Below are 23,542 nucleotides of genomic sequence, written 5' to 3' on the forward strand. Positions count from 1 at the left end.
ACAGCTTCAGGAGTCAATCTCTCCCCTGCCCTCACCTCCCTTCTGCAGCCTGGAAGTTCTGGGGAATGGTTGGGATCATGGAGGACCATGATGGTGGTGACAAGGAAAGCAGGTAAGTGTTAGGCCTCATTCACATTGGGTGTATGAATCTGTGCCCCATGTGATGACCATGTTTACCTGCTCGGGGATGAACAGGCTTTTAATGCATCCCCATGTGGGCAATGCTATTGTTGTTTATTAGGACCGGGACACAGCTTTCGCTCCCAATGTGACCTCCATGCAGGTGCATGGCACCCAGGGTAAGTTCGGGGGTGCACATAGATGTCACATTGGGAGCAGCAGCTCTGTCTGTGCAGCTACTTAGTCCCAATTAACAGCAATAGGGATGCATGGAACACCTGTTTATTCCTGTGCAGGTAAAAATAGCCGTCACACAGGGCATAGATTCATACACCCAGTGTGAACGAGGCCTTAGGGGAGAGGTTGTTTAACACAAGCACTGCTGTGAATGCATTAAAGTAAAAAATGCTGAGCTTTAAGTACTATATTAAAGTGGTTGTAAACCCTGTAAAACCACTTTTACCTACAGGTAAGCCTATAATAAGGCCTACCTGTAGGTACTAAATATCTCCTAAACCTGTATGGTTTAGCAGATATTTACCATATACGCTTGCACTGACATCATCGGCGCATGTGCACTAAAGAAGGGGCACAATATTTGTACAGGGCCCATACCGTGACCGTTGGTTCCCGAGCACACATGCGTGGATAGCCAACACAGGAAGTGAGAGAAAATCCCGCCAAAGTTAGAGGATCCCTGGTTGGTTCCACAACTATTGGAAGATTTCCCCTCTATTCCTGTTCATGGGAAACCCCAACATTTGATTTTCTTTTACTTTTCGATGATAACAGTAACCAGTAAGGATGAGCTCTGGCGTGTTCGCATAGAACACGTGCAGATCCCGCCAGGAAGTGTGCACGGCGCTGTGCTAATCACAGCCAGGGAGACATTGTCCCGATGCTCGGCTGCAGGGATCGTGAAATGTCTCCCTGGCTGTTATTAGCGCAGCGCCGTGCACACTTCCTGGCGGGCTCTGCACGTGTAGCATGCGAACACGCCAGAGCTCATCCTTAGTAACCAGGATCAATAGAGAGGGTGAATCTCCCTAATGGGGGCACAGACAGCAATGAAATCAGACAGGGGTTCTAATCCCTCTCCACTCTGAGCCAGTGAATGGCTCAGCCTATCAGACTCCACCTATCAGAGACAGATGGTGTTTGGGTGGTGTGCTCCTATCTTCTGATTTCCTAAAGGCTGTGTGTGAACCTCTCACATACAATCACATCAGGCGTCATACGTCCATTACAGAGCTGCTGATCCTGGAACCATCACACACACAGAAGATCGCTCCTTGAAGAAAAGTCCCCCTGCTGCACCCTCCGCCCTCCTCACTCCTACATGGACTTCTCCGGCTCCGTGATAACATTCTCACCATCTTCTGCTGTCAGGCCGCCGTCCGGACGCTCCATAGTCGTCATGACAGCCAGAAACGTCATCCTGTGCGCCGTCGCTAGTCACATGTTCCTCCAGGAGGCGCTGGGTGATGATGTCACCCAGGGAAATATCCATGCAGTGTGTGTAGTGTGACAGCTGAGGAGGAACTCAGCACAGGTACGTGTACAGGGGGGCTTCAGATCTTATTATTTATTTTCTTCAATACTATTATATATACTTATGAGCTAAGACTTAGGGAGACAGAATCTGAAACATCTGTGCCTGGCAGCCAATTAGCTTTTAGTTCGCTCAGTGTAAGAGAAACTTAAAGGCTTGTGTTCTCTCTCTCTCTTTTAAAAAAAATAATAAAAATAACAAACATGTTATACTTACCTCCTCTGTGCAAGGGTTTTGCACTGAGTGGCCCCATCCTCCTCCTCTGGGGTCCCCTGTGGCACTCCTCCGCATTGAGTGCCCCCTTGGAGACCCGCTTTCCAAGGGGGCACTTGTGTGGGTGCGCTCCAGAGTCCTGCTGCTGCGTCCATTGACACAGACAGCAGGACTCGGCCCCTGCTCTTGTGTCATTGGTAAGGATGAGCTCTGGCGTGTTCGCATAGAACACGTGCAGAGCCCGCCAGGAAGTGTGCACGGTGCTGTGCTAATCACAGCCAGGGAGACATTGTCCTGATGCTCGGCTGCAGGGATCGTGAAATGTCTCGCTGGCTGTTATTAGCGCAGCGCCGTGCACACTTCCTGACGGGCTCTGCACGTGTTCTATGCGAACACACCAAGCTCATCCTTAGTCATTGGATTTGATTGAGCCATATACTTCTCCTGCTATCAATCTGTCCATTGAGGACCCGAGACAGTGGCTGGATCTGCTAGACTTGTCACTGAAACGATCGGGTTCAGGTAAGTAAATGGGAGGGTTTTTCAACCCCTTTAAAGTGGAAGTCCATACTAAAATCCCTGCATCAATAGCCACCAACATTCTAACACTAACCTTTCTAGCCCTGTAAAGAAGAAATCGCTATACACGGGGTCGGATCGCCGGCAGAAAAGTTATGTATAGCTTTTTTTTTTTCTCAATGCTGGTGGCTATAAATGCAGGGATTTTAGTTTTAGCATGGACTTCTACTTTAAGTAATTTTACAACAGACTGTGAGCAGGCAGGCTATTAGTGCAGAAGAGATCTGCAATATTGCAGTAAAATAGATGTACCCACCTGCTCGCAGTCTTCTGCTGCGTGTAAACTAAGCTGGGCATTTCCAGCTCAGCATACATCACCGGCATGGTACTCCGTAACCCATGTGCCTGGATGACTGATTCCTGTGTATGTGAGTTACGTCATCCCACTTCCACTTTAAAGTGGAGGTCCGCCAATTTTTTTTTTAAAAGCCAGCTGCTACAAATACTGCAGCTGCTGACTTTTAAAATATGGACACTTACCTGTCCAGCGCCCGCAATGCCGGCACCCGAGGCCAAACAGTGCCTCAGTCCTCAGATGCTGCTGCTGCCATCTTCGCTAAGGGAATCAGGAAATTAAGCCTTGCGGCTTCACTTCCCGGTTCCCTACTGCGCATACGCGAGTTGCGCTGAGCAATCCAAACGCTCCCTCCTGTCTTCTATCTCCCAGAAGACAGCGGGGGGGGGGGGGGGGCAGGTGCCGAAATGTGACACCGGAGGGGGGGAGGGTCCGAAAAGCAGAGGTTCACTTTTTCTGTGAACTTCCACTTTAATAAAAGTCAGCTCCCAATGATGCTTACTAGCTGTTGTGTGTCTCTGCCCATGCAGACACCTGGGAATTTATAACATGATTATCCCAAGAGGCTGTGGGAAAAGGGACATGTCATTCCCATAGTAGCAGGAGCAGGGCCAAATAAAATAATGTAAAAAAAAAACGTGAATACATCAATTAAAACAATGTAGCTCCCAGATAAATGAAAGTAGCAATTTTCCCAGAGCAAATAATGAAGAAAGAAGAATAAAAAGGGTATGTAGCAAAGTACCCAGCCCCTTTAGGCCTAACGGCATACATGCTTCTGTGTAGAGTTTTTGAATGCAAAGAGATTTATTGTCTCTTAAACAGAACTGTGGGAGAGAGGGTTAGGTCCAGGACACCCTTAGGTAGATGCAATGTTAATTTGGCAGACTCCGAGACTTCTATAGGCAGACAGCTATACAGGGGAAGGCCTCCAGCTGGACACCACTTCTGTATAGGTAGGATGCTGTCTCCTATGGCAACAGTCTTGTAGAAGTTATAAACTGTAATTGTATCCAACTATTTGCAACACAAACCATTCTCAGCTTACCCCACAATCACTCACAGTGGGTCTTCACTCAACGAGCTCCCAGTCTCTCTCACTAGACTTCAGATTCAGTAACCATTGGATCCCCTGAGCTCTTCCACTGTTAGCACTCAATATCTTCAAGCGTAACCCCCTACTTCACTGCTGGGTCCCTGGCTTGGCACTCGTAGATACTTTTCAAGCTTCAATTGATCTCCTAACAATGGGCCAAGGCAACTATCGCCTGGCAACAAAATTTAATGGCAGCCCTGCTTAAACATCAGGGTGTTATAGGTACATACAGCATAAGTCCACTAACAACACTATATCCCCCTTGCGATAACAAGAGATATCAAAGTGCCCATCAAGACCCACATAGACCCAGCATCTCGCCACAAAAAAAAATGGACCCCTAGCCAGGGGGCAATTAATCAGATGCTGTGGAACCATTTTCTATACAACCAACCCATACCTTTTTTTAAATTATCAGGTACCCCTCTGTTTAGATATGTGGCTTCATACAATGGCAAAGCCTTATTTATCAATGCCCTCCAGGCCATTATGGTGGGGGCCATCGGCGTCTTCCAGGACAAAATAAAAAATGTTGCATGCATAATACAGGAGCAGGGTGAGCAAAGTGCGATTTACCTGCTTGGGTACCAACGTATCTACCAGGCCTAACAGACAGACCTCTATAGACGGGCATATACCAATCGTAGTGACTGACCCAACACAGTCTATCCCTTCCACCCAGAACTGCCGGATGTGCAGGCAATGCCCAAAAAATTTGCAGAAAATCTGCTCCAGGGGCATCACACCTCCAACAGTTCAAAGGATAAGCAGGGGAAATCCTCGCTAGTTAGCAGTAGTGTATTATATCCTATGGAGCAACTTGAACTGTATCAAGTGATCACGTGCCGACACCAATCTAGCAAACCAGGCAATCCATACATTGTCCCAATCATCAATGTCCATCTGCGGGAAATCCAATAACCATGCAGCACGACGGGAGGCCAAAACCATGGTAGTATCTGTAAATAATGCTTTATAAATAATAGACAGGGCTTTTGGTAGATATTTAGCTCTGAGCAGCAACTACCGGTCCCCAACCCGCACCTCCAGATTGGAAGACCCAAATTTGGCAGAAAAAAGCATGCCTAAACTGGAGAAAACGGAACAAGTGTGAATTGGGGAGCCGTATCTACTTTTAAGCTCTTCGAATGTCAACATCCCATTTCCAACCACTGTGCCTACTGTTTTAATCCCATATCTGGTCTAAGTGATTGGATCCGAATATGAGAAAAAATAAGACAGCCAAGGATTACACCAGAGTGGAGTAAGTGGAGACACCACACTGCTCCGGAGTTCAGTCCCTCGGGCCAAATCCCATGCTTGGATGACTGACCAAATGGACCCCGTAAGGGGATAGGGAGCCCCCCTGGCCAGTATAGCAAAGAAGATAATGCCTCGTACAAACCTACCACTGCAGCTTCTAAAGTTACTGCGACATCCTCATCTGGTTGAGAAAACCACCTAAGTGCAAATACTAACTGTCCCACCAAGAAATACCTGGCAAAATTTGGTATTGCCAAACCCCCTTCTTTCCAGGGCTGTTGCAACACTTGTAATCCATAAACAGACCGTGTGCTTTAATGTAATTTTTTTTATTTTGTAATGATAAAGACTCCTGAACAACATAAGTATAAAAAAATAAAGAATAAAACGGGGGAGGGACCTAAATTGGGCTGCAAACGGAATGTGCTTTTAGTATCTCTGTTCTTATAATTTACTATGATAATAAGCCTCAGCAAGAAAAGGACAAAAACCTAATAAATATGAACTCTGGACAGGTAAAAAACACACAAATGAATGCAGCTCTTTGATCTTTTATACATGCACAAAGTGTATGTACCTGAATTTTATTGTGGACATTTTTTATTAATTTTTTTTTCTCCTTATTTTAGAAATGGATAAGCAGCGAAAATTGATGGTTGTGGAAGATTTTGTAGAATATCATCTTTTCCTGGTACACGATGAAGATGCTGATGCTGAGAAGCACAAACATATTCTACAGCAATATTTAGAGCAGATACTAGCCCAACTTGCTCCTCTACTGGCTGGCTACATCTGGCAAAATCAACCATTTAACCTTGGGTTAAAATCAAAGAAAGGTACGTTCCCTTCTATGCTATCATGACACTTTGAGGTTGATTTACTAAAACTGGAGAGTGCAAAATCTGTAGGGTTGTCCCGATACCACTTTTTTAGGACCGAGTACAAGTACCGATACTTTTTATCAAGTACTCGCCGATACTGATTACCGATACTTTTTTTTAAATCGCATGTGTCAGTATTTCTTTTTTTTTTTTTTTTCTTTTTTTTTTCTTTTTTTTTACATTATTTTTTTTTTTCTTTTTTTACAATGCTGTTTTTTTTTTTTTAAGGGGGGTGGGGGGAAATGTACATTGTCAGTGTGTTTTTTTATTTAAATTTTTATTTTTTACAATTCCATTTTTTTTTTTTATCAGCCCTGTTGGGGGGGGGGGAGTCTTTGGTGAGATATCAGAGGTCTTAACAGACCTCTAACATCTCCCCTCTGAGACAGGGAAAGGGACTAGGGACACAAATTCCCCAGTCCCTTTCTCTACACCCTAAGCTGTGCTGAAAATGAAAGGAGAGAAGCCAGCGGCTTCTTTTCATTCATAAACTGAAACATCGTAATCACAGGCGGTTACAATGTTTCAGTTATGTGAATGGACAGAGTCAGTGATCACTGACTCTGTACATTCGGAAAAGGTAGGAGCCAGGTTTACCGGCTCCTACCGCCACTCTCCATCCTGACAGATCGAGGGGGGACACGGCGGCAGCACGGAGGGAGGCATGATGGCGGCAGAAAGGAGTGGGGACACGGTGGCAGCACGGAGGGGGGCATGACGGCGGCAGAAAGGAGTGGGGACACAGCGGCAGCACGGAGGGGGGGGACACACGGCGGCAGGACGGAGGGGGACATGATGGCAGCATGGGGGGACACGGCAGTAGGACGGAGGGGGGCATGACGGCGGCAGCAAGGAGGGGGGACACGGCGGCAGCATGGAAAAAGTTGGCAGCACGGAGGGGGACAGCAGCAGAATGGAGGAGGATACAAGGACAGTCAGCGGTGATCAGTGCTTGTAACTCCCCCACCGCACTGATCATCCTGACTGTCCAGGTATCGGGTGAAGCATCGGAGCATTTGCACCGAGTACAAGTACTCGGGCAAATGCTCGGTATCGGTACCGATACTAGTATCGGGACAACCCTAAAAATCTGGTGCAGATATGCATAGAAATAGAAACCAATCGGCTTTCAGTTTTTTTTGTCAAAGCCTAATTGAACAAGCTGAAGTTAGAAGCTGATTGGCTACCATGCACAGCTGCACCAGATTTTGGACTCTCCAGTTTTAGTACATCAACCCCTTTTATGTTGTGTGTGTGTGTGTGTGTGTGTGTGTGTGTGTGTGTGTGTGTGTTTGCGTGTTTGCAGGGAAAGTTTGTTTTACACGTTTAGCCATATCATTGGATATCACAGAATCACAGGAGGGTCAATTCATAAAACAAGATGACTTTTTATATAACAGTTACACTTACATTTAACATACACACATTGTTAATAAACCTTTTCAATACTTCATAAATTGGAAATTTTGAGAAAGTTAACTTAAGATATATAATGGCAAAGACAGTTTATAAAAGAAAAAACACATCTTGGTGAATTGTCTCCATAGAAGAGTAAAACATGATGTATTTTCTTTGGTTACCTGTATGTGCGTAGCTCCATGTTTACTGGCCATCCATAGCTTTATGTAGGTCAAATGCATCTCTCCTGTTCTCCAGTCTGGAAGAGGAACATTGTTTTTCAATGTATAAAATGATGTCTGTGTATTCCAATCTTTTATATTTAAAAAAATAACCCCGAGGTATAGTCAGCAGTCTCTCAAAGGCAGATCGACCAGTTAGATTCCTAACTTAAAGCAGAACTTGCCAAATGTGAAGTACTGCTAGTCTGCTCCATTTCCTCAGCCTATGACCGAGTTCCAGATCATTTTTATGGGGGGAGGGGGTGAGATTATTATTATATTTTTTTTGGATTGGCACCTGCTCTTACTTCTGCAATCCTCACCTAGATGAGTGTAGTGCCCCTTGCCCCAACAAGCCACTCCTGCAGGACCATTCACAGAGCGCCGCACAAGTTCCTGTATGCATAGTGGGAAGTCTGTTGTTCTTCAGGCAGCCGCAGCCAGCTCCCATGTCCAAGATTGCTGTACCAAAGACTCACTAGTAAGATGAAGCAGCTGTGGGAAGACAGTGCCAGACACCAGGCACTGTTAAAGCGGGGTTCCGGGCATACATTTTTATTTTATTTTTTGCAATCTCAATTACATTATTATGAATATTCATTAAAACATATTAATAAAGCATGATCGGTACATAAACAGTTGCAAAATCTTACCTGGTATCATCTCAGAGATCTTGTGGCCGTTTCCATCATAGCTGTGGGCATTATGAAGCCCAGTTCATGTTTCTTCCTGGATTTTCCAAGAGAGTTGCAGGCTGGGATTTGTAGGCACAGTAATGCCCAGAGACTCCTGGGAAATGAGTGTCATAATTTTCCAGGTGACAATGGGGTCTTAGGACAGGAAGTTCTTCCACCTTGGACTAGAAACTAGGCAGATTACGAAATCTGCCTAATAACAGTCATATAGAAGTGAGTAAAACATATTTTTTTTTAAGATATTATTTTATATATATATATATATATATATATATATATTTTTTTTAACATTTAAAGGCAAGCTGTTCATAAAAAGTTTGTTTTTAGGGTGGAACTCCGCTTTAAGTACATGAGTACCTTAAAAGAAAAACCTTAAGGCCATGCTACATGTTGCACCCATACTTAGGATGTAACATGGTACAAATGAACCCACTCCCAAAATGCCCTTCCTTCCCCAATCCTGACAATGTGTGGAAGGACTTGCAGCTCTGGGGCACAAGTGCTGTGATTACCACACTTGTAGTCCACACCTCCTTCAGCTCTCTGATAGCCTGTACCTCGATATGGACAGGCAGCTGAAAGAGTCTTAAAAAATAAAGTGCATTTTATTCTCTGCTCTTCTTCCCTTGGTGGTGATACCATGCTAACATCTGGATGCTGTAGAATAGATTCAAACTAGGGTTGTCCCGATACCACTTTTTTAGGACTGAGTACAAGTACCGATATTTTTTTTCAAGTACTCGCCGATACCGAATACCGATACATTTTTTTAAATGTGTGCCCAAATGCAGCCATGTCCCCCCACAGATGCAGCCATGTCCCCCCACAGATGCAGCCATGTCCCCCCCATAAATGCAGCCATGTCCCCCCCATAAATGCAGCCATGTCCCCCCCCCCCATATGCAGCCATGTCCCCCCCATATATGCAGCCATGTCCCTCTTACCGTACATGCTGCCGCTTGGTTAATACGGGCGGGGAACATTACAGCTTTCATTTGAATAGCTGTAGTCTTTCGCGCCGCGCTGTGTAGACACTCCCCCTTGCTCTGGATTGGACAGTTCACACGAGCAAGGGGGAGTGTCTATACGCGGCGCGGCGGGAAACACTACAGCTATTCAAATGAAAGCTGTAATGTTCCCCGCCCGTATTAACCAAGCGGGGATGCGGCGCGGGGGGGGGGGGATTCTATTTTGGTATCGGGGGTATTTGCGGGAGTACAAGTACTCCCGCAAATACTCGGAATCGGTCCCGATACTAGTATCGGTATCGGGACAACCCTAATTCAAACATGGGTAATCTTTCCACAAGACAGTAATTCCTTAATGAGAGCAGTGTTATTTAAGCATATACACTTACTACTGTACAGGGATCTTATCATTTCTGTCTTTGGAAAATTTAAGAGACTGGTTTGTGGTCGTGAGCCCACCTAGAAATAAAAAAAAATGTACACTGTATTTTGGATAATTTTATTGCTACCATTTTTTTAATTGGATTTAATAAAGTGTTTTTATTTTTTTGTTTAGGTAATACACCTGCGCATATTGGAGGAAAAACATATTTTGGTGACAACATTGAAGATGAGTGGTTCATTGTTTATCTAATTAAACAAATTACAAATACGTTTCCAGAACTAGCAGCCAGGTACTGTAGTGTGTGTGTGTGTGTGTGTGTGTGTGTGTGTTTTTTTTTGTTTTGTTTTTTAAGCTTGTTGTGTTGCTGTTATTGTCAATGCTGTAAAGCTTCTTACTGAATGGATGGTGTGACACAAATTAGAATAGGATTTATTTTTTTGGTCATAATTTGATGAGGGAAGGATGGCCTCCCTTGGAGAGTGTTGGGTCATTGGATCAATGAGAGAAGTCCCAGCTTTTATTGATGAGCCCGCAACCAATCGGATATTAATTTCACTCTGTCCAGTTTGGGGAAAGCTCATTAAAGCAACTTCCATAAAAAAAAAAGGCTGTACTTCATATGGAAAAACACACCCTGGCCAGACAGGCTTGGTTCTCTTTTGAAACACTAGAGAAGATCGATAAAGACTGTAGGATAGAAAAGTAAGATTACAAAATGCTATTAAAAATGTTATACGGTTATAACCATTGATGAAAGTATGACGTTTGAGTTTTTAAAGTGGTTCTAAAATTCAGACATGTAATCTGAACAAACCACATATTTCTATAGTGTTTACTATCCTCTCTCCAAAGTACCAAGTGTCATTTCTCTCTGATGTCTAGTTCCTCTGTTATCAGAATGAGAACTTCTGACAAGTTTACCTGACACCAAGAGCTAAAGAGGTGACAGGGGAGGGAGGTCCAGCACACAGCTTGTGTTTGACAGCCACAGACGGCTCTGTTCCTGTGTGAAGGTGGGGGTGTCCCTCCACCTTCCCTCCCCTCCAATCAGCTCTCAGAGCTCTTGTACAGTGTGTAACTGCAGCCCTCCGCCCTCTGCCTTGTGATTCTGTGAAAAATCCTTTTCATCTCTGAGTTTACAAGAATATAAATGACAAATGGCTGCAAATAAACCAGGTACAATTTTTGTAGTAGGATTTGTTTAATCTCTGTGTATCACCTGAGGCTAGTCACTTTACTGGGTAGAGGTAAGGGTTTACAACCACTTTAAAAGCTGATGGATTTTTTATTTATTTTTTTGTCATGTCATCTAATGCATTTCAAAAGTGTACATCTTTAAAATTTCTGAGTTTTTTTTTTATTATCAAAACCTCAAACTTTCACTTTTCTGCAGAATTAATGCATGTTATAGTAGCAATTTACCCCAGAACGCCCTGGTTTTCAGGTCTTGATCGCCGTCATTGGCCAGGCAGAGATGATGCGTGCAGGAGTTCTGTCAGATTCGGTCTTGCCAGATTTGTGCAGTGAGCTGCTGTACACGGGCGAACGGGTAGCTAAGAAGTGTTAATGCAGAAGAGACAAAGCATGTCCTTTCTGTATTAAAAACCTTGCCTGCCCGCCAATTTTCAGCTCCTAGCCTAAACTTTAAGCCCTAGACACGTTTTCCAATAAAATTATGTTGTTAATCAGCAAGGCATTCTCATTGGATATGGGGCCAACATGTGGGTAGGGCTTGTATCCCAAATTTGTAGTTGGAGTCCAAATTGCAGAATAAAAGTAATTTTAGCTGTCCTTCGTCACTTTGTGGTGCCTGTTTTTTAAACAATTGTTTTGAGTAAATTGCTACGTTGTGCTTTATATTAAAACACAGAATATAATAAGAGCTTGTACATTTACTATCTTTTATATAGAGTTGAAGATAATGATGGAGAATTTCTTTTAATCGAAGCGGCTGATTTCTTGCCCAAGTGGATAAAGCCAGAAAATAGCTGCAATCGGGTAAGTAATGTGATGATTGATATCTATCTCTCTTTTTTGTGCAGCTGTTCCTTCAAGAAACATATTGTACAAAATCAAATAACAATTAGTAACCCGACATTTGCATTAAACATTTCCATTCAGGTGTTCTTTTACCATGGAAAGTTGTGTCTCATCTCACTGCGGCCGGATGAAGGAGACCTGCCTGACCCATCATCCAATATGACACTACTGCAAGCTCTGAAACTCTTTTCTGCACGTCCAGATGGTTTCCTGGCACCAGAGTCCATCACAAAGGCCATTGAAAGGCGAATTAAAGGGTATATATTTATGTAATACTTTGTTATATGTTCCCTATATTCTTATACCACTGTTCCTAAAGATGAAAAAGACAGCTGCCAAAGTATTCTTACAGTAGGAGAAAAATATTTCATGCGTTGTCAGTGGCAGCCAAATTACTTCCCTGGATCATTCACATTTGACATGTATTATACTTTGATTATAACTGGAGACGGTGCAAATAAAGGCATTCTGTCTATCTTTTGATTCATGTATTCACATTCAAAGAGAGTCTAAATCGATTGAAGCGGTTACATTTGCTGCACGTGCCTGGAATGGAACTGTCACATTGATTGTGCTCTCAACCAAATCGTCAAATGGCTGGTGTCATAACTGATCACAGATGCAGCACCATGGCAGTTGAAGATCAAATGTAGGCCATGATGGCAGTTTCCTTGGCTGAAAACCATAGAAGGAGTAAGATCTGCTTAAATGCTGACCCCTTAATTGACAGTTTGACTGCCCGTGCCTGGAAGTACCCTAAGTATCCTGAGTTTTCCAGGATGAAGAAATCCCTACTGCATTCAGATTATAAAGACCTCCAATATCATTGTGTGCTTCCATCACTAGCTGTCAGTATCTAGCAGCTGGAAGAATCTACAGAAGCAAGCTTTATTTTGTGACAGATCTATATTAACAAAGTCAGTAATATCAGAGATTTAAAGCCCAAAAACTAGGAGTGGGACTTCCTGTCCCATTTCCTACTTCCACCCAGGGACCGCCTAGGCGGCGACTCCTCTCGCCTTAGGCGGCCCCTCCCTTTAGGCGATCTCCTGGGACACGTGACAGGTCCCAGGAGATCGCCTGTCCACTCATAGAGGGCAGCGCGACTCGCGCATGTGCAGTGAGTGCCCGGCTGTGAAGCCGAAAAAGCTGTCACGGCCGGGTGCCCACACTATGAATGGAGGCGCGGACGGAAATGGGGTGGGAGTGGAGAGGCGCGGAGCTCTCGAGCGGCCGCGCCGCTGGACTGTGGAGCAGGTACTGTATTTATTGGCGTATAACACTCACTTTTTTTACCCTGAAAATAGAGGGTAAACTGTGCCCGCGTGTTATACGCAGGGGGCTGTGGAAAGTTTTTTTCTGAAACTTCCCTCTTAAATTTAGGGTGCGTGTTATACACAGATAAATACGGTAAGTGTCTGTTTATTAAAAGTCAGCAGCTACACTTTTTGTAGCTGCTGACTTTTAATAAACAGTAAAAGGCTGGAACTCCGCTTTAAGTGTAATGGTTTTGATTAGTGATAGGTTACATTGATCTGTTTGTTTATGTGAAATTGCTTTAAAATTACGGTACTTTGTGTATTAGTAGTAGTAAAGCCTAAAATGTTCAACACATCAAAAATTTCAAGAAAGTGTCAATTTGTTTGACTTATTTTTCATTATCATTGATTGTTTAGATATCCTGAGAAAATTAAGGAATCACTCCATCAAGCTCATTGCTTTGTGCCAGCTGGGATTGCAGCAGTATTAAAGGAGCGCCCACAGCTGTTGGCAGCAACAGTGCAAGCATTTTATCTCCGAGATCCTTTAGACCTGAAAGCCTGCAGGACCTTTCGTCATTTCCTACCTGAGACACGTGTGCTCACATTGGTATGGATTATGTACATTATTTGCAGGTTAACTGTTAATGTCTCTAGCCTCATGTATATTTGGATTCTTAATGTAGATTTGCATATATACATACGGCAGGTAAAATATGTATTGAACACATCACCATTTTTTTTTAGGTAAATCTATTTTTAGTTTTCAGCGCTGTCGCACTTTGAATAACAATTGCGCGACGTGGCTCCCAAACAAAATTGATGCCCTTTTTTCCCACAAATAGAGCTTTCTTTTGGTGGTATTTGATTACCTCTGCGTTTTTTATCTTTTGCGCTATAAACAAAAGAAGAGCGACAATTTTGAAAAAAAATACAATATCTTTTACTTTTTGGTTTAATAAATATCATAATTTTTATTTATTTTTTTAAAGAAAAAACTTTTTTCCTCAGTTTAGACCGATACGTATTCTTCTACATATTTTTGGTAAAAAAAATAAGCAATAAGCGTATTTGATCGGTTTGCAAAAAAGTTCTAGCATCTACAAAATAGGGAATAGAATTATGGCATTTTTATTTATTTACTAGTAATGGCGGCGATCTGCGATTTTTATTGTGACCGTGACATTGCGGCGGACATATCGTACACTTTTGACACATTTTTGGGACCATTTACATTTATACAGCGATTAGTGCTATAAAACTGCACTGATTACTGTCTAAATGTGACTGGCAGGGAAGGGGTTAACACTCGGGGGCAAGGAAGGGGTTAATATGTTCCCTAAAGTATGTTCTAACTGTAGGGGACTCACAAGGGGAGGAGACCGATGTGTGTTCCTCTGTCTCCTCTCCACATACACAGATCTATGGTCCTGCCGTGATTGCGGGCAATCGCAGGTGCCCGGCGGACATCGCGGCTGCCGGGCACGCGCACCGGGTCCCAATCGCGCGCTCCCCCTTTTACAATGACTCGGTAGGGAAAGTGTTAAAGGAGCATCACATGCTTGAAACAATCTTATTTATCCACAATTTTGAAAGGGTGCCAAGAATTTTGGCCAGCCCATTTTTGGAGTTTTGTGTGACATTCTGTCCAATTTTGCTTTTTTTTTTTTTTTTGTTGCAATACACACAAAGGGAATAAACCTGTGTATAGCAAAACATGCGTTACTGCAATACTTTTCTGTGAGAAATACTTGATTTTCTGGAAAAATGTATGGGGTACCAACAATTTCGGCCATGACTGTGTGTGTGTAATAAATATATATATATATTCGCACACACTGTACTCTATAATTTAAAAATGATTTTGTCTAGGATGTGGTGGAGCATTTTGGAAGTATGGAGTCAGTCTAATGCAGAGAGAGTATTTCCTATAAAACCATGTTATCAATGAATGTACTAAATGAGGATTGATCTGTTACAGTTTGGTTTTCGGCATTTACAGACAAGGTTAAGAATGCTGGCCATTGTCTATAAAAGAACTATAGAACTGTCTGTGTTCATGCTGGTTTGATCATTGACATGGAGCTGTATTTGTATTGCATGTGTATTTCCCCAGACCCCCTTCCACTTGTTATCACTCACTGATTTAAGATTACACATTTCTGGTAAATCGCAAGGTAAGACAGAAGCAGGATGCTCAGCTGTATGGGAGATGTGTACACACGGCTCAGAGCATAGATCCCAGACACCAGGATTTACATGACAACTGTCATCTCTGGGTCAGCATCGTCATACAGGAAGTACATGCTGACTCTGGATGATGCCCAAAAAACGATAGCTCCATCCTTCCATTTAGAAACGTTTATGAAGGTACTGTCAGAGAGATTACTGTGACTGGTAATAAATGTCTGTATCTGTTGGACTTACACATTACCTAATGTGCATGCAATCAAAATTGCCAAATATATCTAACCTGAGTCTGCTTTTCCATCATTATTGTTCAGCTTCTTATGAAACATGGATGTACAGTAAATACCAACATATGTCCCTTTTTATTTTAATGCTGTTATTTTCCTAACTTTCCCATACCTAGGTGACATTTACAAAGTGTTTGTATGCTCAGCTTGTCCAGCAGAGATTCCAGCCTGACAAACGCAGTGGATATACTCTTCCTGCCCTTTCACATCCTAAGTATAAAGCATATGAACTTGGAATGAAGCTGGTAATTATTTATCAGTTTTCCCATGATTAATTTCATGTTTTACTAAGACTTGCTACTTCTAGTGGTTACTATCTTGTTTTTTCAGCATCAACTATAAGGGCTCGTTCACACCGGTGTGTGTGTGTTTTGTAAGGGTGGCACGAAGCATTGCACTATTTACTTTACACATGGCACTGCATTGTGCAACACTGCACTGTGGTGATATATGGTCAGGTGCATGGGGTTAAAATGCAGATCTGCTCCGTGTGTGTGTGTGTGTGTGTGTGTGTGTGTGTGTGTGTGTGTGTGTGTGTTTGTTTTTTTGTTTTTAAGTGCTGGTTCACACTACAGCGACTTGGGATCCGACTTGTGTCGCCCGACATGAGAAATTCCATTGAAGTGAATAAGAGCCGTCTTAATGTACACTACTGAAGTCGCTCCGACTTCAGAAAAGGTTCCTGTACTACTTCAAGGCGACTTCTAGGCAACTTGTACCCATTGATTTCAATGGAAGTTGCCTCCAAAGTCAGATCACTGTCTTAACTGAAGCAACTTTACAGGAAAAGAAAATAGTTTACTCGGGTAAACCCCTCCCTCCCACAGAGCTGATTATTCTGTGATTGGCCACAGCCAAAGTCGCCTGTCCTAGAGGCAACTTTAAGTCACGCTGAAGTCGCCTTGCAAAGTCCCACTGTAAGTTGGGTTGCCCCTGTGTGAACCGGCACTTGCAAATCTTATGGTGTAAGCAGGGCATGAAAAAACAATTTTGTTTCTATATGCCCTAACATTGAGCCTGTGTTTATCTATGCAGATCAATGTTGCTCGATAGATATGGTGTGAACGATCTTTGAGGCTGGGTTCACACTATTGCGAATTGGATGTGGGTTTCTGCATCCAATTTGCAATAGCTATCTATGAAGCCAGTTCACATATCTCGGGTGCGAATTTGCACAGGAGCCCTGTGCGGCTTTTGGTCTGTTTCAGGTCCGAATTCAGCCAAAAATTCGGGCTGAAGTTGGACCTGAAACGGTAACCGGGGACACACCGGACCACTGCTGTGAGACTTATTATTATTATTATACAGGTTTTATATAGCGCGAACAGTTTGTGCAGTGCTTAACAAAACTAAAGCTAACTAAAAGCCTATCAAAAGCTGCAGGTGCTGTAAGCAAGCTTTGTCATAACCAGTTAAAACGATTCCTCTTCTTTTTGTAGGACTTTGTAACAGCAACTGAAATATACCACCAAATGGTTTTATATAAGATCATTTGATGGTAAATTTTGGTTGCCCTTCAAGTCCTACAAAAAGAGGAATTGTAGTTTTTAACTGGTTATGGCTATAAGGATGGTGGCAGCCGCTGTCCATATTTAACATTCATACTTTTGAAAGCAAACTTTGTCATAGGCTATTATGGAGTCTTTGAAGACACTTTGAAGCACCAAGAAAGTGACATGGGGTATAATTTTTGAAGAAAAGCAAACGCAACCCATGAACAGGACTGTAAAGTAAGTTATTTAGTGACAGGGGCTTTGATTGGCGTTCAGAGTGCTTTAAAAAAAAAAAAAAAAAAGCTTGTCCGATGCCACGTTTTGAAGCGAGTGTAAAACCTGCATGAGAACAACTACACTTCTCACAACTCTGGTAACACTATTTTCATTTTGACCTTAATTATTGGTAGCATCATGTTGTGGGAATTATTTCATTAGCAAGGCCCAGATCTATGGCAAACTGAATCCTGATATATTTTCCAAAAAGGATTACGGTTGTGGCGGCAGCCAAACGAGGGGCTGACAAGTTTTGGTAGGGCTGCTGTTTTACTCGCCTTTTGTGTCGTAGGAAGAATTATTTGGTACCATCCTAACATGAAGTATGTTGGGTAAATCAATTGGTAAATTGCCACGTAAATCTTAAATTTGATTTCTAGGTTGTAATGCCGCACACACACGATCGGACATTCCAACATCAAAACCGTCTTTTGTTTTTTTTCGACGGATTGTTCGCTCAAACTTGTCTTGCATATACGCGGTCACACAAATGTTGTCGGAAATTCCGAACGTCAAGAATGCGGTCACGTACAACACTACGACGAGCAGAGAAGACAAGTTCAATGATTCCGAGCATGCGTTGAATTGATTCCGAGCACGCGTAGGATTTTTGTGCGTCAGAATTGGCTACAGACAATCTGAATTTCCAACAAGAACTTTTGTTGTTGGAAAAATTGAGAACCAGCTCTAAAACATTTGTTGTCAAATTACGACAGCAAATGTCCGATGGAGCCTACACACGGTCAGATTTTCTGACAACAAGCTCACATCGTACATTTGTTGTCGGAAATTCCGACCGTGTACGCGGCATAATGCTTCATAACACTACAAAATGTGAAATTCCAAGAGGTGAATACTTATGCAAAGAACTGTGCGATATGATGTTCTACCTCTTTTTTTATGATTAGGCACATGGCTTTGAGATTCTGTGTTCAAAATGTACTGCATCACCTATGGAGGTCACAAAACAGCCCTGTAAAAGCCCACTGTGGACCGGATTCCTGAATTCTTTGAAAAAGAATGATTTCTTCAAGGTATATTTTAGGAGTTTGTTGTATGGATGTATGGTAATATTTGTTTAAGAGATGCTTGACTTGTAGGAAATGTATGGCGCTTTTTTTTTTTTAAAGGAATGTAAATTAATTTGTACATGAGGCAGCCATCTTTACTTATTTTACTGGCTCTCCTTTATGCTTCACATATCTTGGATTTTTTTTATATATATATATGCCAAATGCTGGTGTGTGTGTGTGTGTGTGTGTGTGTTTGTGTGTTTTTTTTTTTGTCTGTTTGTTTTGTATAGATTGGGGATTGGATAGAACCTTGGACAAGCTTGTTGTTGTCTGGGGAGCTTCACCTTCTTGGTTTGTCCTGGTGACCAGTTCCATTGAAATCAAATATTTTATGGTTGACCCTAAAACAGGAGGTAAAGGGAAACGTTGCAACAAGAACTCCCCTTTCTTTGGAGAGATTTCCTCTGACTCACTGTTTGGCTACTTTCACACTGGGGCATTGGCGGTAAAGCACCGCTATGTTTAGTGGCGCTTTACCATCCTTTTTCGGCCACTAGTGCGGGAACGCAAAGCAGCAAGTGAAGGGAAATCTCCCTGGTTGTGCCCTTCGAAAAAACAAACTGTTGTGGTTTACCTATTCCCTGCTCCATTCAAACCCAAAAATTAAAACCAAATGGCTACAAATCCATCCTAAATCGGGCCCACTTTCTTGTCTGTCTGACCCTGTGATTATCTCTCTCCCCACCATTTCCACCTCTATTGCGTAATCCTGTCCTTACGCAACCTTTTAGAATGTAGCCAGAAACATATTTTTCCCCATTTGCCTCATTCAGCCCCAAACCAACGCTCCCATTGCACCTACACACGGACTCCCAATGCCCTTAGCTCACATCACTAGCACCCCTGACCTTCAAAGGAAGGAAGAATATACACTGTGGTCCCTGGTCACTTATTACCTGCCACTACACATTGGCCATGTGGATGAGTAACAGCAATTTGCCACAATTGCACAGTGGCAGTACTGATAACCTGAGCAGTAACAAGCTCCTTTAGAACAGCCCCAGTCTCTACCCCTGGCAAGGAACTGCTCCAACAAGCACGCCGACCCTGACAACCGCTCCCAGGACATTCACCCTGATGATCATACAGAACAATCCCGACTTAGGACCTCTGCAGCAGGGAGCCTGAGATCATCAATGCTGGGGTGGGCATTTGAGAAAGCAGAGTTTTCTATGTATAGTGGCAAGGACAAATATGAAAGGGAGCCAGGAGTCACATGTTCCTATGATATTTCGCCTTCCCCCGCACCTCTGTGCTCCTTCCTCTACCCAGCTCCAGGGGATCCAGCCCCTGCACTGTGTGAGCAGGACAGATCAAAGCTGAAGGACACTGGAGCCATGGAACACCATGCTTGCCATTCTAGCTTCCCCCCTTCATGCTTGCATCAAATCCCAATCCCAACACCTCACTCTGAGCATACACATTCCTTTCTGCCCATCTCACCGTGCACAGCACATCCCTTCTCAATCATCACACTTTCACTCACAGCATTCCCTCCCTCCTGGCCACAGCTTAACTCATCATCTTCTATACACACAAGTACACCACCTGCATTTGCATCTTCCCCTGAACACATCACCTCACAGCTGCTGACAGACATCCTCCCCTACTACCTCATGAACCCCCCACCCTTTTCTCATTCTTCACAGCACCACCTCAACCATGGCTAACCGGCCGCTCCTAACTCCCTGCCTATTAAACCTCACCATCAAAACAAAAACCCCACCTAACAGCAGATCCTTCTACAGCCTGCACCTTGCCACAGACACTTTGTCCCACAACACTCCCTCATCCCCAGTCACCATAATGTCCAATGATGGCAAATATCGCTCATCTGCCTCTTCACTACCCCAGCCACCACATACTGCCTGTCATGAAGTGCTCCCCACTACTATTTCACTGTAACCACATTGCTCTACTGCATATACTACCTGTCTTTATACCCTCAACAATTTTTACTACACATACTGCCTGCTGTCATACACTTTGGGGTTGTTACTAAAGGCAAATCCACTGTGCACTACAAGTACATTGCAAGTGCACTTTGAACTGCAGCCGCTGTAGATCTGAGGGGGACATGCAAGGGGGAAAAAAAACACAGCATTTTTGCTTGCACATGATTGGATGATAGAAATCAGCAGAGTTTCCCCTCAGATCTAGTGCAACTGCACTTCCTAGTGCACAGTATATTTGTCTTTAGTAAATCAACCCCTTTGTGCTACTCTTCTACATATATACTGCCTAAAGTCATACCCTTCACACAAACTGCCCACTCTATTACTTCCATACATTCCTATCCTACACACACTGTTCACTGCCATACCCTCCACACTACTGTCCTACACATACTGCCTGCTGTCATATTCTTCTCCCCAATTCCCTCTAGCAAACCATTCACATTCCTCTCCTGTACTCGCTACCCAATGGCATACCATCCTTTACTCCTTTTCAAGTATTAGCAGGGGCGGACTGACCATTGAGGCTCTCGGGCACTGCCCGAGGGCCCCATGCCACTAGGGGGCCCCATCAGGGTTGCCAGGCTCATTAAAACCAGGGACAGTATGTAAAAATCTGTGTTTTTTTTACATCTGTCCCCGATATGTCCAAAACCGACATGCTTTTGATGTGAAAATCCTGAGATTTTAGCTGCCCCGCCTCTGTAATGCCTCCTGGCTTGGTGGCCATCTGTAAGCCCGGGGGCCCCATAATCATCTATTGCCCGGGGGCCCCATGAGTTGTCAGTCCGCCCCTGAGTATTAGCCACCATCGTACCCACCACACTCCTATTCTGCACACACTGCCCAATGCCATACATACTGCTTCCTCTAATAGCCACTGTACAAACTGCCCTCAGTCACTCAATTCATACACATGCTGCCCTCCATCATGCCTTTTGCACGCCTCTTCTGCACATACTGCCCTCCATCATACCAACGGCACTTCTCTCCTGCAGTTGCTGCCCAATTTCAAACCATCCTACACTCTCCCTCCTTTCCTGCACCTCTTAATATACCCAACCCTGTCCATTTGGAACAGGGATACTTTTGCTGGCATGCCTTAACACAGGGGGGCCCAACCTTATGAAGAGCAAGTGCCACTCAAGCAACTTGGTAACTGGTCGCGGGCCACAATAAGTGAAGCGGACGGATGACAGATCCGTGTCCACTCTGTATATGCAGAGCAGACATGGACACGGCCCACTCTACTCTGTGGGCTTTACCATCCGATCCAAAGATGGAAGGGGGCAGTTGGAGGTAGGTGGGTGCAAATGGCCACAAGTCTGTTTACATCTGCCGCTCCATATAGGTGAATGGAGTGTCTGTGTGGGTTGAACTGATCATGTTAAAGGGGCCCAAGGCTGCTTTCACACTGATGTGCTGCAGTTTACCTGCACTACGGGTGCAGCACAGTGGACCTGTGGCTTTCCTGGGTTAGCTGCACATATACTGCAGGTGTGGCACACTTTCTGAAAGTGCACAAAACTCGCAGCTAATAACAGAAGTCTATGGCTCAGTGCAGGTAACCCTCAGGTACACTGCACTGCACCTGCAGATCAGTTTGAAAGCAGCCCAGTAACCACTGCAGAACAGATATGCCCACATATACACTTTTTAGTAATAAACTTCCCTTTAATAATAATCTTCTATTCAGGTATCGGCGGATGTTGCAGTCCCAGGCAGAGCGCATTTGGTATCACTCCGCTTGTGACAGGAGCTGGCGCTATACAGGAAGCATCGGCTTATGTGGCTCTGCTCCCTCCGCAACCACTTGCTTTCTCTACAGCTGGCTTCATTCAGAACACGGCAACCCGTGATCTGGGCTTGCAAACCTGCTATCCCAAAGCAGGTCGCAGGCCACATCAGAGGGCTCCGCGGGCCACTGGTTGGGCACCTCTGCTTTTACAAAATAAAAATCAAGAAGCACCAGTGTGTTGAAATGTAAAATGGACATACAAGATAACTTTAGGGTTAACACTACAATAGTAACTCCTAAAAAAAAGATCATGCTACTTTCCATAAAATATTTGTCATCTGTAATGTATGTTTTATTTGTCATTGGTCATATGCTGGTATTGTATGGTTATGTGTTTAAAACAGAAGTTGTAAGATTTGACAGTGTATTACCATCCAGACTTTTAATAGAAAACTTTGCTGGTGGTGATATTTGATGTTCGCTGTCTCTGTATATGTAGGGTGAAATGGAGGGGTCTGCACAATATTGTGAACTCCTGAAGAAAGCCGAAATGTATTTCCAGCAATCCCTATTTAAACCTAGCAGGTAATTAATTCTATCCATCTATCTATATAACTTCATTCACAGATTTGAGACTATATAATTATTTTTTTATGATATATGCCTTTTAGATACAAATTTTATACCTCTAAAAATAAGATGGTTCTATATATCAGTAGGATTGGTACCTCATTTTTGATCAGTTCCTACAAACACACATACAACAGGTGTGCATGTACACTTCTGAAATGTAATTGTTTGCTGGAGAATTGATATGTGCCACTACACCTACTCTAAGAGCCGGTTCACACAGGGGCGACTCGGCCGCCTGACAAGTCGCGCTCTGCTCTGTTCAATGGAACCGTTCTAATGGGAGCGACTCAAGTCGCTCCGGCTTAGAAAAAGGTTCTTGCACGACTTTGGGGGTGACTCGGGGCAACTTGCATTGACTTCAATACAGAAGTCATTTTGCAACTCTTCTCTGAAGTCGTCTTGAGATCGCCTTGCCGAGTCGCCCCCAAAGTCGTGCCGCCCCTGTGTGAACGGGGTCTAATATTATTCACTCTATTTTGTTTGGTTTACAATTCATAACAAGTAATGATTCTATGGACAGACTTTCTCCATCAAAGGCTGCTGAAAAATATGTGCTGCACTGGAGACTGTACAGGCATACCCCGCTTTAAGTACACTCACTTTACATACACTCGCGAGTAAGGACATACCTGTGAGTGTATGTAAAGTGTCTCTCAAGCTAAATCTGCAGCTGAGTAATCCGTGCACGGATAGGTCAGATTCCCTGCTACTTGGAAAAACACTCCCTGACACCCCTACTATAGTCCCTGACACCCCTACTATAGTCCCTGACACCCCAGAAGTGAAGAAAGGTATTGCTTCACTTTAAGTACATTTTCGTTTTACATACATGCTCTGGTCCCATTGTGTACTTAAAAGTGGGGTATACCTGTATATGCTTAAGCTATGCAGAGAAGATAAGTTTTACATCTGTATTACAGATCCTTATGGTT

General features: G+C 43.6%; 2 protein-coding genes across 3 annotated transcripts in view; one reads left to right on the forward strand and one right to left on the reverse strand.

The window, feature by feature from the left end:
* FAM149B1 (family with sequence similarity 149 member B1) overlaps positions 1 to 1,589 on the reverse strand; it is a 61,535-nt gene extending 59,946 nt beyond the window's left edge. For both annotated transcript variants that reach the window (XM_040362289.1, XM_040362288.1), the window contains exon 1: positions 1,494 to 1,589. The gene's annotated coding sequence lies outside the window, so the exon portion shown is untranslated. The remainder of the gene's footprint in view (positions 1 to 1,493) is intronic.
* Positions 1,434 to 23,542, forward strand: part of ECD (ecdysoneless cell cycle regulator) — a 31,762-nt gene continuing 9,653 nt past the window's right edge. The window contains exons 1-9 of the mRNA XM_040362286.1: positions 1,434 to 1,672; positions 5,748 to 5,954; positions 9,838 to 9,955; positions 11,577 to 11,664; positions 11,788 to 11,963; positions 13,383 to 13,575; positions 15,559 to 15,687; positions 18,120 to 18,245; positions 22,477 to 22,562. Of these exons, the coding sequence (XP_040218220.1) occupies positions 5,750 to 5,954; positions 9,838 to 9,955; positions 11,577 to 11,664; positions 11,788 to 11,963; positions 13,383 to 13,575; positions 15,559 to 15,687; positions 18,120 to 18,245; positions 22,477 to 22,562 (1,121 nt within the window). The 5' untranslated portion in view covers positions 1,434 to 1,672; positions 5,748 to 5,749. The remainder of the gene's footprint in view (positions 1,673 to 5,747; positions 5,955 to 9,837; positions 9,956 to 11,576; positions 11,665 to 11,787; positions 11,964 to 13,382; positions 13,576 to 15,558; positions 15,688 to 18,119; positions 18,246 to 22,476; positions 22,563 to 23,542) is intronic.

This window comes from Rana temporaria, chromosome 8 (assembly GCF_905171775.1).
Source record: "Rana temporaria chromosome 8, aRanTem1.1, whole genome shotgun sequence".
Lineage (NCBI taxonomy): Eukaryota > Metazoa > Chordata > Amphibia > Anura > Ranidae > Rana > Rana temporaria.